The following is a 16,263-nucleotide window of genomic DNA, read 5'->3' as shown; positions in this document are numbered from 1 at the left end:
AATTTGTGTGTTAATCCAATGCACTGTGTTTTTGTGTTCTGCAGTAGTTTTCTGAACTGAACTTGTCATCTTAACTGAGCCCCTGTATGTTTTTGTTCTCTGCAGGCTCCTCCTCACCGGTACGACCTGCTACACCTTCGTCAGTCAACCCCACCCCTCCTCCACCTCCACCTCGTCCCCCGTCACGACCCAAACTTCCTCCAGGGAAACCCACTGCAGGAGATGCAGTAAGATCTACTGTTTTTACTTTATAATTTGATTATCCTATGCCATCGTTGCATCACTTATTTTTATGGCAACACTTTCATTTCTGGTCATTGCTCATGTGTCCATTAGAACATATCGATAAATAGCCAGACATACCTATATACTGTCGTCCTAGCAGAACTGAGTTTATCACAATCTGAGCTTGGATGATTGAATACGATGGCATCAAAGCACTGCTCCTCTTTCTTACTCTTTTCCTTTTCATCTTTTTAGAATCGCCCATTCAGCCCGCCGATCCACTCGGCCAGCCCTCCTCCCATCGCCCCATTGGCGCGGGCTGAGAGCACCTCCTCCATCTCCTCCACCAACTCCCTGAGTGCCGCCACCACCCCTACTGTCAACAAGGAGCTCTCCGTGTCTGTGTCAGGTGTGTGAACCATCAGCCGTCGCTGAGCTGTGCAGCTTGTCACCTGATGGCTGCTCACAGAGGCTAGCAGTCCTGGCTGAAATGAACAGTTTTTTTCTGAAATATTAAAAGTCTGTTATTTATTTTATGAACTGGCCTTGTCCTTCCTTGTGCTCAGAGTGTGCTTGCAATGAGTCACGCACTTAAGTATTTATTTATTTATTTATTTGCATTTTTTCTGGAAATGGCAGCAGTTTCTCAGCGACCGTGTTCGACTAAATGATGAATATAGTCACCGTTTTGTGGCTTTTATTTACCGTACAGCATTACATTATCTCCATTTGCTAAATATGTAAGCAATAATTTTGCATCCTAAATTCAAATTCTTTAAATAAGAATTAATTACTTCTAAAAAATATATATTTTTCATGCAATGAGTTATAGGACTGCACATAAATACTGATTTGAAATTCATTTTTACACTCACACATGCAGGGTGTGAGTAGGAGGTGAGAATACGATGCAGGGTGTTAATTTTAAAATGCAAACATTCAGCAAACCTTTAATGAATTACTGACAACAACAATTTATACTCCTTGATCTAGCTTTAGAGTCAGTGCTGAAGGACCCTACAGTGCCGAGTAAGTGGATAATAGCAAATCTCAGTTGACTGTAACATGGCTGAGTCATAGTAGATTTAAAAAATACACACTCTGGAGGCCGCAGTAGTTATGTAAAAGCAGAATATAGTCTCTGATTGGAGGGTGCATTTTTAAACAGATTTTAGAGACAGACTGAATAAGCTACTAGATCCTGACTGTAACATGAAGGGATTTGGAGATTTTACTGAAGTCTCAACTACAGCCCATAATTCATATATTATTTATTTATTGTGGTTTTGTCGATAGGCCAAAAAGATGTTGGGCTGACAGCAAGAAAAAGGTCACAGAAACTGTTTTAATTATAAACTGCCTCCTTTCCAGTCCCACTGCTTTGCAATTTTGACACGTGAATCACATTTGTATTTAAGATGTTTCTTTTATGTTGATTTTTACTGTTTCATTTTGTATGCATGACATTATCTATCATTTCAAATTATTTTCCCTGAGTTTAATTTGTTTTTTGTTTTTTCTTTCGTCTGTTTTTTTTTTTTTTTTTTTTGTTTTTGTCTTTTTTGCTATTTGTCCCCTTATTTGTTCTTTTGCTTGTCAGAAGACGATGCTTATGTAGACAAACTGCCCACCTTTGGGAGACACTTTGATTCATTTGCAGGTATGGTAAAGTTCCCCTCCGAGGGGGGCAGGTTGGGGAAAGGGTTGGGGGAATGCTCCTTTGTGAGTTTCAAATCTGTTTGATGCTCTTTACCCAGAGTGCACTTGACATAGAAGGGTAAAGGTCATCACTGAGTGTTTTTGTCCTTTTTTGATGAATGTCAGTCAAAATATGTAGGTATTCCAACAGTGAGAACAGGTCTTTTTTTCACATATTCACAGTTTTTAGCCTGTCAGGCTTTTTAGGCAAAATGGAAATCAAATTAAGAAATATTTTTTAAAAAGACCACTGCTTTGTCATTGTTCCAATACCTACTTACTCCACTTGTTTACTTCAGGTTTTGTGCACAGATGTAGGGACATGCCACACATTCATTTTTTTTTTCTTTTCAAGAGTGGCAGCATTTTTCAGTGAAATCATCATTTTTCTTCATTGTGTTGCTCTTGCCAGCTCATACCTTCCCACACATTTCCAATGCACTTAATCCATATGATAGTCTCTTTCTCACTCTCTCTCCTATCTGCATATCTCTCTCACTCGGTCCTCCTCTTTCTCACTCATTCTCTTCTATGTCACAAGTAAAATCTGCCAGAAAAAAATGAAAGCTGTGGTGACACAACAAGCTGCATCTATTGCATAATATTCTAAAAAAGTTCAAAAAGTGTCTTCCCTTCTCCCATCTGCCCGCTCGTGAGACTTTTCTCTCTGTTTTATGACTGTGCACCAGTTACTGTCTTGCCATGTCACCATGGCAACCTCCCATCTCCTCTCTTGGCGACACATTTTGTGTATGCAGAGTGCAGTGCAGTCACTCCCAGGTACCTTTTCTGCACCGCAAGAATGTGTTTGAGTGTTTGTGTGCTGTGTGTTCAATGAGCATGTCTGAAGAGCTCCTTATCTGTGGGCCCTTGAGATCCATATTGTCTGTCTTTCTCACACACACACACTCAAACACACACAGTGTCACGCATACTGTCTGATCAGAGCTACTGCTTAGAGCCATTTGAAGTCTGGCTTGAGAATTAGGCCATATTAGACAGGCAGCAGATGTTTGGTATTCATGCCATCTCCTCTCTTCAGCTGGAGTACACGACACAGCCTCAGGTTTAACCAATCTCTCAACCAGACTGGAAAACCTCAGTCTACCCCCACACTTGACCCCTGACATCCACCTCTCACACCTGACACTCAGGCACTCAGCCATAGAGACCCCGCCCTCCCAATCTGAGCACCTGCCCTTTTGTTCTCTTCATGAAGCGTTGCGCTTCTCTCATCGTTCCATCACCCAACACTCTGTTAGTCTAGTGAGTCACTCAACAGCACACCTTTGCTCACAGAACTCTACAATAATTGTATGAACTAAAACAAGCCTACCCTGCACTGGCAGGATGGTGACCAAGTTTTCAGTGTTAAAAAGAATCACTGCAGTCAGGTAAATGTACTCATTTGACATTGTAAGAGTTATGCTATTGCTGCACATCACATGGTGGAAGTTATTTTGAAAAAGCACCATATGTAAACACAACTGTTCAAGCAGCTGTGCTTTTTGTAGTCACTCTGGTCCTGCATCTCACTTCAGGGACTGGATCCTTCAAAGTCCATATTACTAGACCAAATATATCATGGAAGGCTGACAAGGTCTGTCTTTTTGAAAATCTTCTGCAAATGCAGTTGGGAAATATCTCCTTCTTTTGCTAAAGGAAGCAACTAATGTATCATTTGTGGTCGGCAGCATCCTGGCCATGGGTTTTGGCATGTTTTCCCTCAAAACTAGGCTGCTTCTCTGTTTCATTGCAGCTTTAATTTGCCTTGAGTCATGATTAGTTCTGCCATTTTTACCCTATCAAATTATTTGAATAAATGCTTTTCAGAGCCCTGAAAGGATCAAGTTATGCACTTTTTCACAAGATAAAAATGTTACTTGAGAAGTCAGAAGAATAAACAGAAATATGTTTTTGCCAATATCTCATTAATCATGTTGTGGCCCCTTAAAGGTTTAGGCCCTGAAATTGATGTTGCATGAAAATACATTGCACATGTTTTAGAATTATGGGTTAATTTTTGGATTCGTTGGAACATTTTTTAGCTGATTAGCTAAGAAACAGCTGTTTTTTGGTTGAACCTTCTACTTTTCTGTAGAGCATTTTATTTAAAGGGCATTTCTTGCAGATTAAATTATTCTAAAAGTGAAGCAGGGCCCTATGTGCCCACCATTAGTTTTGAACTCTCTCATTTGAGGGCACACAAACTTCTAGTTCATTGAAAGATCCACCTTAATGCTATGTCTCTCACCAAAGTATACAGCCCCTAAAATACAGGACACGGCACCTCTTTTCTAGTCTTTGTCTCATTGCTGCCCTCTGCAGGATGTCTTTGTACATAGCTGTCATCCTCCATCTGTTTCATAATGTGAAAAGTAGAGGCCTTGAGGAAAATGTAAAACCTAGAGAAAGCACAGACAAGATACATGCAGTGTGTACCCTATAGTTGCCACTGGTTAACGTAGTGCAAGGAAACTGCTATTATTTGGAGCTTGTTTCTAATACTGGAAAAAACATTGGCTGCTGGCCCTGAAGCTGGCTCCAGACTGTCTCCTCACTAGTCCCCCTCAGCCTCGACATCCCCTCCCTGTGTCGCACATCTTGCACATCGAGTTTTACCGCTGCCAGCATCCAGCAGCACATACCTGGCCCTCAGTCCCACCTTTCCTCATGCACGCAAACATCTACAAAAAAAAACCACACCCTGTGTCACCCATTTCGTCACACGTTCTGTCCCGGCTGTGTCCCGGCCCCTCTGGCCTCCACCTCCACGTTTCACCTCACTGTGACGTGCGATAGACCTGCCATGTGAGACTCACGCTACTGTCCTTCTCTCCCCTCCTCACCCACTTCCCTCCTATCCATCCCTCTGCCTCCTCCCACCCTCCTCGTCCTTCTCTCTTGACCCCACCTCCCCCCGTTCCTCCACCCCTCGTCCCCACACAGAGAATGACCAGCCATCCCTTGTATGGTTTGACAGAGGGAAGTTTTATTTAACATTTGAAGGTAAGTTTTCTCTGCACCAGGGTAGCGTGCACACTATTTGGAGGCTCATTTGTGCAAGCTTCGCCCCTCCTCTGTCCCGCCCCTTCCTCCTTCCCTTTTTCTCCTCCATCAGCCTAACTCACGTCATGCTACCTCCTGGCTGGCCTCCCTCATATTCAGTCAAATATGCAGTGGTATATCTTCCTCTGACTTCTTTTCCTGTCATTGTTCATTCTCATTTCATCTCTGCTGACCGCCTCTCGTTCCCTGAAGAGTCACCATTCTTCGTGTACTTTACTAATCACTTTGTCGTCACTCCTTTTTTCATGCTGGTTTGGTTTTTGGATTGATTTGTGAGCTCTCTGATCTTCTTTGATCTTGTCAGAGTATTTCAGCTGTAGCCGCATGTCTGGAATACGCATGCACATCTCTCTCAGTCTTCCTCTATGTCTGCCTCTGTCTTTTCTTTCTCATTCAGCTATGCCAGTTCAGTTTAAAACGAATGTCAGTTTGTAATGTAATCTATACCAAATCATGAATTTGGGGGTGATTTTTGAAGTAATTGTATTTAATTCTACAATTTCACAGTCAAAGAGCAGAGAGAAATGGGTATGCTTCACACACCTAATGTGCTGTTTTCATGCCACATGACTAACACCAGTATTGGTTCTCATTTCAAATAGCTTCATTTCATTTCGTCACAGTAGTTTGAACAAGTTTTGTTCCTCATTTCATCCACACACAGTTAGATAGAAAAAGTATAGAGTCCTGGTTTTGGAGTTGGAACATAATTGTAATCTTAATCTATTGAGCTCTAATGCATTTTTATTCTGCACTGAAGCTTTGAAGCATTGCTGTCAGATTAATTTAAGGACTTTGATAAACAAAGATTTTGATTATGATTTCAAAGCATCCCTGACTTTGACTATAACAACCACAAAAGGATAGCAGATGACAACAATTGAGCTGAGTGGATTTTTTGAAGTGACAGACTTTGATTTTGTGTGTTTCATGCCCTATTCAGACAACTTTAATGTGTGTTTCTGTGTTGGTTTGTTACTGCTAGGCTGCTCCCGAGGGCCCAGTCCTCTCACCATGGGAGCTCAGGACACGCTTCCTGTCGCCGCTGCCTTCACAGAGACAGTCAACGCCTTCTTTAAAGGAGCCGACCCCAACAAGTGGGTCTTCACACATTCACACACATCATGTCATCACTTATTACAGTAGAATTCACCAATCGAGATCACATAATTCTCTTTTTTGATGGGAAAACGGTGTGTTTGTTTAGTTTATATAGCAGTACTTACAGGATAATGCTGACAATTTAGTAAATTTGCCCAAATTTAGCATCAAAAAGCAGCATATAGGCACTTAATAACATGTTGACTGTAATGTTTATGTAAGAAGATAGAAGGATATTTATATTTATCAAGGTATTGGTCATCTTAAACAGCCATATAAACACTAAAAGGATTGGTATCAGTCTGTAACAGCTGAAAGACATCGCTGAACATGCTCAATTTTGGTGTTTGCGCTGCCTTTGATGTGGGCTGAGGAGCTGAGAGGAGTGAACTGATGGGTTTAAATTATTGATTTTGTGCGTTTGTGTTGATGTCAGTGCTTTAATATTGGAATAATGCATGAATCATGGTTGTTAAAGAAACTGCAGAAATCGACAATATAACCATGTAATGTATTTGTGCGCTGCGTCTCTCTTTAACACTCTCCTCATCTTCCTCTCAGGTGTGTTGTGAAGATCATAGGTGAGATGGTTTTGTCGTTTCCGGCGGGCATCACGCGGCACTTTGCCAATAACCCATCCCCTGCCGTCCTAACCTTCAGCATAACCAACTACAGCCGACTGGAGCATGTGCTGCCTAACCCCCAGCTGCTCTGCTGGTAATGACACCACTGTGAACTCACCATCTCACTCATAAAAGTTTTCACTGGAGGCAGTGTGTCAGGGAAGAAGTGGAAAAACTGACCTAACCATCACTTTTACTCCATCCATTTGACATGTGTAGTTCAAGTCTGAAGGTTTTATTCTCTAATTTATAATTTTCCCATAACATTTAACAAGTTATGAGTGTTATAATTTCACTAAATTTCATTAAATCAAAATTGTGTACTTACTATACATTCTACATTGTATTATTGATAGTAATTGCACTTATAGAGCACGTGAGATAATAGCTTAAATAGCATGCTACATGTAACACATACTGTATGTTCAATGTGACTTTGCAGCAAGGTCCTCTTAAGTCACCTTCTTGTTATGTAACCATAGTGTATTCTTGATAACATTTCGGCACCATGAAGATATTTTTTTCCAGGAGTCCTGTAAACTACACTTACAGAATGTAATACAAACAGAGTAAACTCCACTGATACATATCTTACATCCTAAACAAGAAAGGGAGTTGTGTGTGTAGAAAATAGTATGAATTCATTATTAACATAAAGAAAAGAGGCGTGCAAGAACCAGGGGGATGTCAAAAGATCATTTTAATATAATATAGTAGCAACGTAGTAGTAAATAGATTTTGAATTTGTTGAAAGAAACCTTTAAGAAACTGGAGGCATATTTATATGTTTGCAAACTGGTAAACCTCATTCAATATGCTTTGTTAATAGAACAAATGACCAACAGAGGATGAGGGAGACTTGAGGGAGACACTAATGCTGACTGTGTTGAGTCATTATGAGTCATTATGAGTCATTATGAGGTCATCTAGCTTTCCTGAAGTGCTTTAAGCAGAGTTCTGCTTTTTTATGTGTGTGTGTCATCCTTTTTGGGTCATGTTGCACTTGATATTAAAGAAACATAGACCCCCTATTGAAACCATAAAAACTACATATGAAATACTCAGTCACAGCTATTATGGCACCAAAAATGTATTTTTTCACATCTGGAAAGGTGCTTTTATCCTTGTGATCCATAAGCAAATATAATTTGTCAAATGTTTTTCTTCCCTTTCTTTAAAATTTGCAACAAATCATTCCGATGTTTTCCTAAAGTCCACCTAACCCTAACCCTGCTAAATCAGTGTAAAACTGACCTGTTAAGGCTTGTTGTTAAAATTCAAACTTGCTGATCATTACCTGTGGATCTCACACTTCCAAATTTTCAGTAATTTTTACAATAAACACATTGGTTTTTATAGTTGAATAGTGTTTTCATACTGACCTGCTGCTGAGAACTAATTTACACAGTGTGAGAGTTTCACCAGCTTAGAAAATCACCAGTCATGTGAAAAGTCTGTATTTTGATCGTACTTTTCTGCATGCTTCTCCACCAGCGACACTACCACACAATGTACGGCCGATGCCAAGAACTTCTGGGTGAACATGCCAAACCTGATATCCCATTTAAAGAAGGTGGCAGAGCAAAAGCCACAAGCGACATACTACAATGTGGACATGCTCAAGTATCAGGTAAACTCAGCCTCTGGTCATAAAACAGTCCACACATCTTCCACCGTTTCACTGTAAGGTCGAGTCAGCTGTAACTTACCACTGAACATGATTTGTTGGAGGTGTCTAAATGATAATAGGTTGGCCTCGAACCAGCAGTTTTATATTTTGTGTGTCTGTGGGCAGGTGTCTGTGCAGGGCCCCCAGTCGACTCCTCTGAACCTGGCGGTGAGCTGGAGGTGTGAGCCCACCAGCACTGACCTGAGGATAGACTACAAATACAACGGGGAGGCCATGTCGACGGCGATGGCTCTGAACAACGTGCAGTTCCTCGTCCCTGTCGATGGAGGCGTTTCAAAACTACAGGCTGTTTTACCTCCTGCTGCATGGTACCGTCTACATCTAGGCTTATCACATTACATACAGCTAATCAACTAAACAGGCTGATGAAGTAAAGAAGAGGGTTTGGTGTGTTTACGGTTTACTTTTTATAACACTCAGAAATAAAACAATGAAAGGACCTGCTTAGCTTGATATCTTGTATCAGCTTCATACCTGTAATTTAGCTGAAGCGTAGGCTCTTGAATGTCCTTGATATAATAAAAGGACTACAGATAAAATGATATATATTTAAAACTGTTTACCAAATGGGGGAATTATGTATCATTATTTATGTTTTAAATTCAGAAAGTAAATAAATGATAAACATCAGCAGCTTATGGCAGGTTGTGATGGTCTTCTTCAATTGTTTCCTGCTGTCTTTTTCATTCTAACAGGAATGCAGAGCAGCAAAGAATCCTTTGGAAGATCCCTGATATCTCACAGAAATCTGAGAATGGAGGTATTGCAGTTTATTAATTATTTAATCATTATTAAAAATGTACATGTGGGAATGCCTTGTGGCTATGGATAAGAGCCCTGCTTTCAGTTTAATATCTGTAACAATTAGATATTATCCTGAACTTTACATTTTTTGTATTAAGTACAGCGTCAGGGCTAATGTTCCAATGGTGTTAGGAGCCTTAATCAAGATTTTGCTTTTTGGGTCTCCTTAAGCCAACATCAGGCCCCTTCACACTGTGGGATTTTCATCTAACTAAGACAAAAATTGAAAATCATGAGAGAACTGCACTGAAATATGTATTTGTAGACATGTTAACAGATGGCTGACTAAAGAAAACCTACTGCAAAAATCAGTGTCTGAAAGTTGAGACAGCTGCTACCTGATATCAAAATCCAGCATTAAATGATGCAGAAACTACTGGCTGAAATGACAGTCGTGCTATTTTCTGAATACAATTGAGGGAAATACAAACAGGCAAATGCACACATCAAAATAGACGCAAATGTAATGAAAAGTTGGCAACTTCAGAAAGAGCACAGCTCTGTAGAGCAGTTTCAAAACAACGTGGTGACATGGCTGTGTTTTCAGATACTGAAATGTCATTGATACCTGATATGTATTAAATTGTTATTGTACACTCTGACAGAACTTGAGAGCACGGTTTTGTTAAAGCCATCTCTTACAATGTGGCATACAGTGAAGTTACAGAATCACTGATGCCACTAAAGGTGCCTTTAGAAAAGTCACTCAGAGAGCATCAGCTCAAACTTGAGTATATTAAATCAGTTTTAAGACCTATGATATGTGTTCATAGATATCAGTTATCCAAAGCTCTGGTAAAAGGTCTATGTACACAATCTCTGTAATCGAGACAACAGCTGTAGAAATGCTGAAAATAAGGCCACAGATCAGAACCAGAATGTAGGAAGAGACATTCAGATTGAAAGAAAAATAGATTCAGCCTGAATGAGAATATTACTGGACAGAGCTGAACTAGATTCATTACTAGGAGTCATGGATGCAACCATTCACTGCATAGTGTTTCTCAGGAAATGTCTGCCTGAAGTAACCACCGCCCCCTACTGTCTGGCAGCGGTGCTACAATTACTTATCACCACTGTGACGTTTTGTTGCCAGATCTTCTCTTAATCCCTAGGGATGAATTTTATTAGTATCTCACAGTACTTTGATTTATTGACCTGCTTCACATAACACAAGTAGAAAGTCTATATCACTCACCTGTTGTCCAGAACAACAGCACTAAACTGGATTATGAATTCTCTTTAAGATAAAACAGACTCTCTGATCAGTTTAATGCTGCTTCTTTTGGACATGGAAGACTGATAAATGTCAATCTCTCATGTGCACTCTACAACAAAGTGACCTCTGATGAACCCCATACAATGCTCATACTTCAAATGTAGACTCGTCAAACATTTTGACATTGAACAAGCACTGATTCAACAGCATGTTCCTGCACTAAATAGATGCGTCCTCTAGAACTGCTACCAGCGTTTTCATTTTGTTAAATCAGGGCCAACATATTTTCTTGAACTTTTGAACTTGAACCCATCCTCATTGCTCATGAACTCGTCCTAAATGCACTCTCTTCCCTCAGGTGTAGGATCGTTGTTAGCACGCTTCCAGCTAACAGAAGGTCCCAGTAAACCAGCTCCACTGGCGGTGCAGTTCACCAGTGAAGGCAGCACCCTGTCAGGCTGTGACATTGAACTAGCTGGACCAGGGTACCGCTTCTCTCTCGTCAAGAAGAGGTTTGCTGCAGGTCAGTCGAGTGTTTCAGCATGTAATGGAATTTTCTATACCAAAATGTTAATAATCGCAGTTTAGTGCCACATGATTGCTTTACCAACTCTTTAAGAAGATCAGACCTTTCAAAACCTACACTGTTTCTCATTTATTGAACATATTAAAAAAGTTGTCATCTATCATTGTTCAATATAAAATGTTTGTTTCTTTATGTATATCTACTATGTATTTATGCTCAGAAATCTGTGTATAATTTGACTGTCGGGATGTGGAGCAGACAGCACATGATAATTAATTAAGATAGGTATGTTTAATTTTTCAAAGTTCGCTACTCAGTGATGTTTCCTTGAAGCTTTGGAAATTGAGAAGTCTATTCAAATTAGAATTATGAATTATATTGCAGTATTATTAATATAGTAACACACCTGTAAACTCTACATACACTACCAGTCAAACATTTGGACACACCTTCTCATTCAATGGTTTTTATTTATTTGTGTTATTGTCTACATTGTAGATTAATACTGAAGATTAACCCTTTTTACTTTGCAACATAATTTCTTATGTGTTCTTTTATAGTTTTGATGTCTTCAGTATTAATATACAATGTATAAAATATATATTTTGTAAAAACATTGAATGAGAAGGTGTGTCCAAACTTTTGACCGGTAGTGTTTATTATTTGCTTCGGTACATAATTTCCTTTATGTTTGGTTGCTGCTTTCTAAATAATAACCTCCATTACATTAAAGAAAAGTGGCAATGTTCTATATGTAGCCTGAGACAGGAAAATAGAGTGAAAGTACTGTGAACACATCATAATACTTAAAGTGGCAGAGATGAATGTAACCATTTTTAGAGATATTTAATATAATAGAATATATAGTATAGATGTACTTCCTGGATCCACAAGGGGGAATTCTGTTGTAACAGTAGCAAGCAGAAGGAGTGAAGTGACCACCACCACAATAGAAAAATATACAAAGATACCAAAAAAGTAAAATATACTAGGAATAAAAATGTTCTAAATTGAAAAGTGCACCATAAAGTGTCAAATGTTGACATCATGCATCAGACTTTAGTGAATAAATGTAAATTAAACCCTGAAATTGAGGAAATTACACCCTTGTGACAGAAAGTCCATTAGTAACAAACTGTAATCATTGCAAAATTATTATTGAAAACTAGTAGTACATCACATTTCATTTTAACAAATAAACACCATGCTCTGTACAGTTAAATAACCTGTTAATGCTAGTGTGGTATACACTGATTTGTTCTGGGGGTTTTGGCATCAATAATGTAAATATATAGTAACAGTAATATATTAAGAGCTATAAAAGAGCCATAAATGACTAAATAAGTGGATTATCTCATTGGTGTCTTTCAGGAAAATACCTGGCTGACAACTGAGCCATGCTACTGAGAGCAGCACTGTTGAACAAAACGACTGCAATGGACTGAGGTCGACACCGAGGACAGAGGACAGACCGACACCAGACAGAACCTCCAGTAACCTTTTCTGAACCCACACGACAGGTCCGCAGCCTACCCAGCAGTATTGTATAACCTGCATATAGCATTGTGGAACTGTTTTAGGTCATGTAATTATCGTATTTGTATTCATTTCATAACATCTGTATTGCTGCAGTTAGACACCTGGGTTCTTCTCTCCTCTAAAGTCTGTGCCTCTGTCTCCATCCTCCTCTGTGTGGTGGTGTTTTTAAAAGTTTCACTGCAGCTGCCTGACCCAAGCCGTGGACGGAAAGAGTATCGGACAGATTTAACTCTGGATGACCTGTCGTATGTTGTCCTCAGACTAGAGAATGTGGGCCATAAAAACATCCTGGAATAAGATCTTTGCGGTCAGACATGCAGCTCAGCCTCTGACATGTTCAAAGTTAGATTATGTGGAGCTGAAGCAGCACCCGCGACAATACATGGCAAGTTCTACACCTTTATTAGCACATAAGAAATCACTGATCTATAAGTACTCCTTTTGTCGGGGTCCGGGCTTGAAGCCTGAGACAGCTGTGCTTACTGTTTTGCACTGACGGCGGCCATCCGTGTGACAAGTAACTGCTTAAGCCGACACACAAACTGTTGTCACAAAGTGTTAAATCAAAGTTGGTGTTTCTTGTCGGTGCTTGTGTGTGATCACATGAAACACAGAATCAAGTTAGCTACGTTAAACTAGATTTTTCAAGCATCACCTACTGGTACTACAGGGTCACATGACTTTGGATCGCATCCTTTTTACTATGAATGCACCGATCAGCCAATCAAACTGCTATTTTATTTCTCTATACACACACGTGGAGAGGTTTTCAGCATGTTAGGCAGCTGCAATGACAAGTCAGTTCACTGGTTGCAAAATAAGAAAATGTGTTTTCCCGTCAGAACAAAAGAAGTGTACAAAGTGTCATTTTAAATCAATAATATGTATCTTAAAGGGCGTTTGGTGTTTTCCTCGTATCGTCAGATAGCCTTTCTGTTGTTCCCAGGACAGCAGTGTTAGACTCCAGAGTACATGACAGCATTCTATTTTTATTTATTGATGACAATGATTTGTTGTATAAAACATGTGATTCTGTATATGAATAGAATTTGAATGGTATCACACAACTCAGAACCCTTAAAGGTATAAATATTTGAATTCTCTCTCATTTTTGTTATCTGTGTAGTTGGGTAACCTGTGTACAGTATAAGGTATAATTTTTGAATTTATTTCAGATATAATTTTTTAACTCAAGTGCAACAGAAGAATTGAGCTATATATGGGTGGGGAGGGCGGGGGGTAATTTAATGAAAAAGATAAATATCTTACTGGATGCTGTGTTATCCTTTGTGAAAGCGTTAATGTAGAGTTAGCTATACCATGGACAAGGATCACACTCAAAAGAATCAGTTTGACATTTTGGAAGGTGCTCTAGAGATGTCTGTTATATCTGCATTGAGACGGTTAGCTTAGCATAAACACTGGGAACCCTGGCTGTGATTGACACTTGTCAGCACCTCTAAAAATCTCTGATTATACATTGTGTTTGTTTGATCTGTACAAGGATCCGACTGTATAGATTATATATATTCAGAACCTTTGTATGGATTGCCATGAAATATTGTACAGACATTAATGTCACTGAGATGATGAAATGCAGCCACTTTTAAGTCCCTGTAATTCTTCTATCACCACCAGCAGATCAACATTTCAATTGGTCCATCACTTTGGTTTAACAGGCACTTTTACAACTGGCAAAATTTCTGTTAACTGCAGCTCTACTATGTGTTTAGTGCTGAGTAGCTAATTTAGCAGGCTAACATGCTAAACATTGTCAATATGAGCACGTTAGCACGATTTCATTGTTAGTTACACCTAGAAGAGGCGCTAGCAGCTAGCTGTTGACTCTTACTCCTTGTTCATTTTTGGAGCAAAGGTAGCTGTTTCCCTCCGATTCCAGTCTTTATGCTAAGCTAAGCTAGCTGGCTTCTGGCTTAGCCTCATATTTAACAGTGATAAAAAAAAAAAAAAAAAAAAACACTGATTCTTGACAAGATAATGAATGTGCGTTTTCCATAATGTCAAACTAATCCTTTAAATAAGACAATTACAACAACAATCAGTTTTTCCTCAGTGATGAAGTTTGGTGACGACGGTACTGTTATTGGAACAGGATTTGCTTACTGGGACCAGCTTGTTTCTTTAATTCAGACCTCATTGTGATAAAACAGAAAGGAAACATTGATCCAGCACTCTCAGTTCCTCCATCTGTACCTCAGCTTTGACTGTGGGTCACCAGTTAAGCTTCTTCCCTGCTTCCATCCACCTTGCTGGTACCTAAACCCCCTGATTATATCATGAGCACACCCCCGATCATCCAGCCAGCGCTTGAATCCATGGCTTTATTTTGCATAATCGTAATGGTCTCTGTGAGATGACATGATTTGAATGAGGTTGTGGAGCAAGGTTAAGTTGACCAAAATGCTTTTTTCTTTTTTTTTTCTTTTTTTTTTTTGTATTTTGTGTGTGTGTACCCCAGACAGTCAGTCCTCTGTTAAGGACAATAAGCTGAATATTTTTAAAATCGATAAAAATGAAAAAATATATTGTTTAATGTGAAAAAAAACACTGTGCTGATGATGTTGAACTTCCTGAATGCTCTGACACTCAACATGAAGAACAAAAAGTGTGTGTGAAGTGTAGCCGAAAATCTCTGTACTGTACTGTATGTCGGCACTCTGCTAAATGTAACCAATCATAGTCCTTTCAGATCTGTAGTACCAGCATCTTAGGCTGAATTTAGGACAGGAAGACAGTTAGTCTCACTACAGTACTTGTAATTGGGCTTAGTTTTTAAATATGTGTTGTTCTTTCAAATCTGGACTGTGCAGGTCAAATAAACATCATGATTCTTGTCCTGATTTTTAGTTTTCCATGTGTATACCCAGTCTGAGAGAACACTGATGTTGCATTTTGTTGAAATGACGCAGTGATGGATGATTGGTGCCATTTAGCTCCTGGTTATACACTTGTTTGGTAATATTTTCCTTCAGTCATGTCGGTCTTTCATCCAGTTAACATGAACTGACAGGACTTTGTTACCTTCTGGTTGACTCTTGAAGCTACCAGTGCAACAGTCACTACAGCATTATCTACAGAGGCCCGCCATACACACCCCCATCTGTTTTAAATCACCACTACACAAAATGTTACACGTCTTTCAACTGGAAAGGCAGCACAAAACTCTTTCAGTGTTAGCTGCTAAAATATTGTTTTCAGCTTTTAATTAAAATGGATCAAAACTTGTTTTTCCAGATTTCCATCTCTGTGGTGAATTTGTCCTGCAGTAACTCCTTATTGCATGCAGCGCATGCAGTTAAAGGTGGGGCATCTACGACGATAGATAGTACTGAAATGACTTGTTGTGCTGAGTGTCAGTTACCTTGTATTAATGTTGAGGAGAGCAGGGAGTGTGTTTATGTGTGCTATAAGCCAGAATGCTTTTTGGTTCTGTACCGTTAACCTCAAACACATGTGCAAGCTGTTTGTACAGTACATAACAATGCTAAGATGAACTGAGAAACTTAGTTTGCTTCTTTCCAAAACCAATAAAAGTTATAATTGGATGCAGTGTGTGTTTGCAGTTCTCTATATATTTTATAATTCGGAGTGATAGTTCTGCTCTATTTTATTTCCAGCTGTGTTAGCAGCTAGCCGTAAGGATAACAGTATGACTCCACCGCTTAAAGAAGGCTGTTTACATCTCAACTACGGCATGGATTATGATTACATTCAGGTTTCCATGCTTCCAAAGCAATTTTGAAGATGA

General features: G+C 39.4%; 1 protein-coding gene across 16 annotated transcripts in view; it reads left to right on the top strand.

The window, feature by feature from the left end:
- The window catches only part of sgip1a (SH3GL interacting endocytic adaptor 1a), a 71,708-nt gene extending 55,648 nt beyond the window's left edge, over positions 1-16,060 (top strand). For 10 of the 16 annotated variants that reach the window (XM_055018926.1, XM_055018885.1, XM_055018879.1 and 7 more), the window contains 11 exons: positions 106-227; positions 481-634; positions 1,826-1,885; positions 4,873-4,932; positions 5,978-6,089; positions 6,655-6,810; positions 8,211-8,346; positions 8,512-8,714; positions 9,102-9,166; positions 10,788-10,952; positions 12,327-16,060. In XM_055018926.1, coding sequence (XP_054874901.1) covers positions 106-227; positions 481-634; positions 1,826-1,885; positions 4,873-4,932; positions 5,978-6,089; positions 6,655-6,810; positions 8,211-8,346; positions 8,512-8,714; positions 9,102-9,166; positions 10,788-10,952; positions 12,327-12,349 — 1,256 coding nt within the window. In that variant the 3' untranslated portion in view covers positions 12,350-16,060. The remainder of the gene's footprint in view (positions 1-105; positions 228-480; positions 635-1,825; positions 1,886-4,872; positions 4,933-5,977; positions 6,090-6,654; positions 6,811-8,210; positions 8,347-8,511; positions 8,715-9,101; positions 9,167-10,787; positions 10,953-12,326) is intronic. The other 6 variants (XM_055018942.1, XM_055018903.1, XM_055018931.1 and 3 more) reach the window with 3 other exon arrangements.
- Positions 16,061-16,263: the final 203 nt, after the last annotated feature.

The sequence above is a fragment of the Amphiprion ocellaris genome, chromosome 2, assembly GCF_022539595.1.
Source record: "Amphiprion ocellaris isolate individual 3 ecotype Okinawa chromosome 2, ASM2253959v1, whole genome shotgun sequence".
NCBI classification, from domain to species: domain Eukaryota; kingdom Metazoa; phylum Chordata; class Actinopteri; family Pomacentridae; genus Amphiprion; species Amphiprion ocellaris.
Note: the sequence above shows the minus strand (reverse complement) of the source record. Positions and strands in the feature narration are given on the sequence as shown.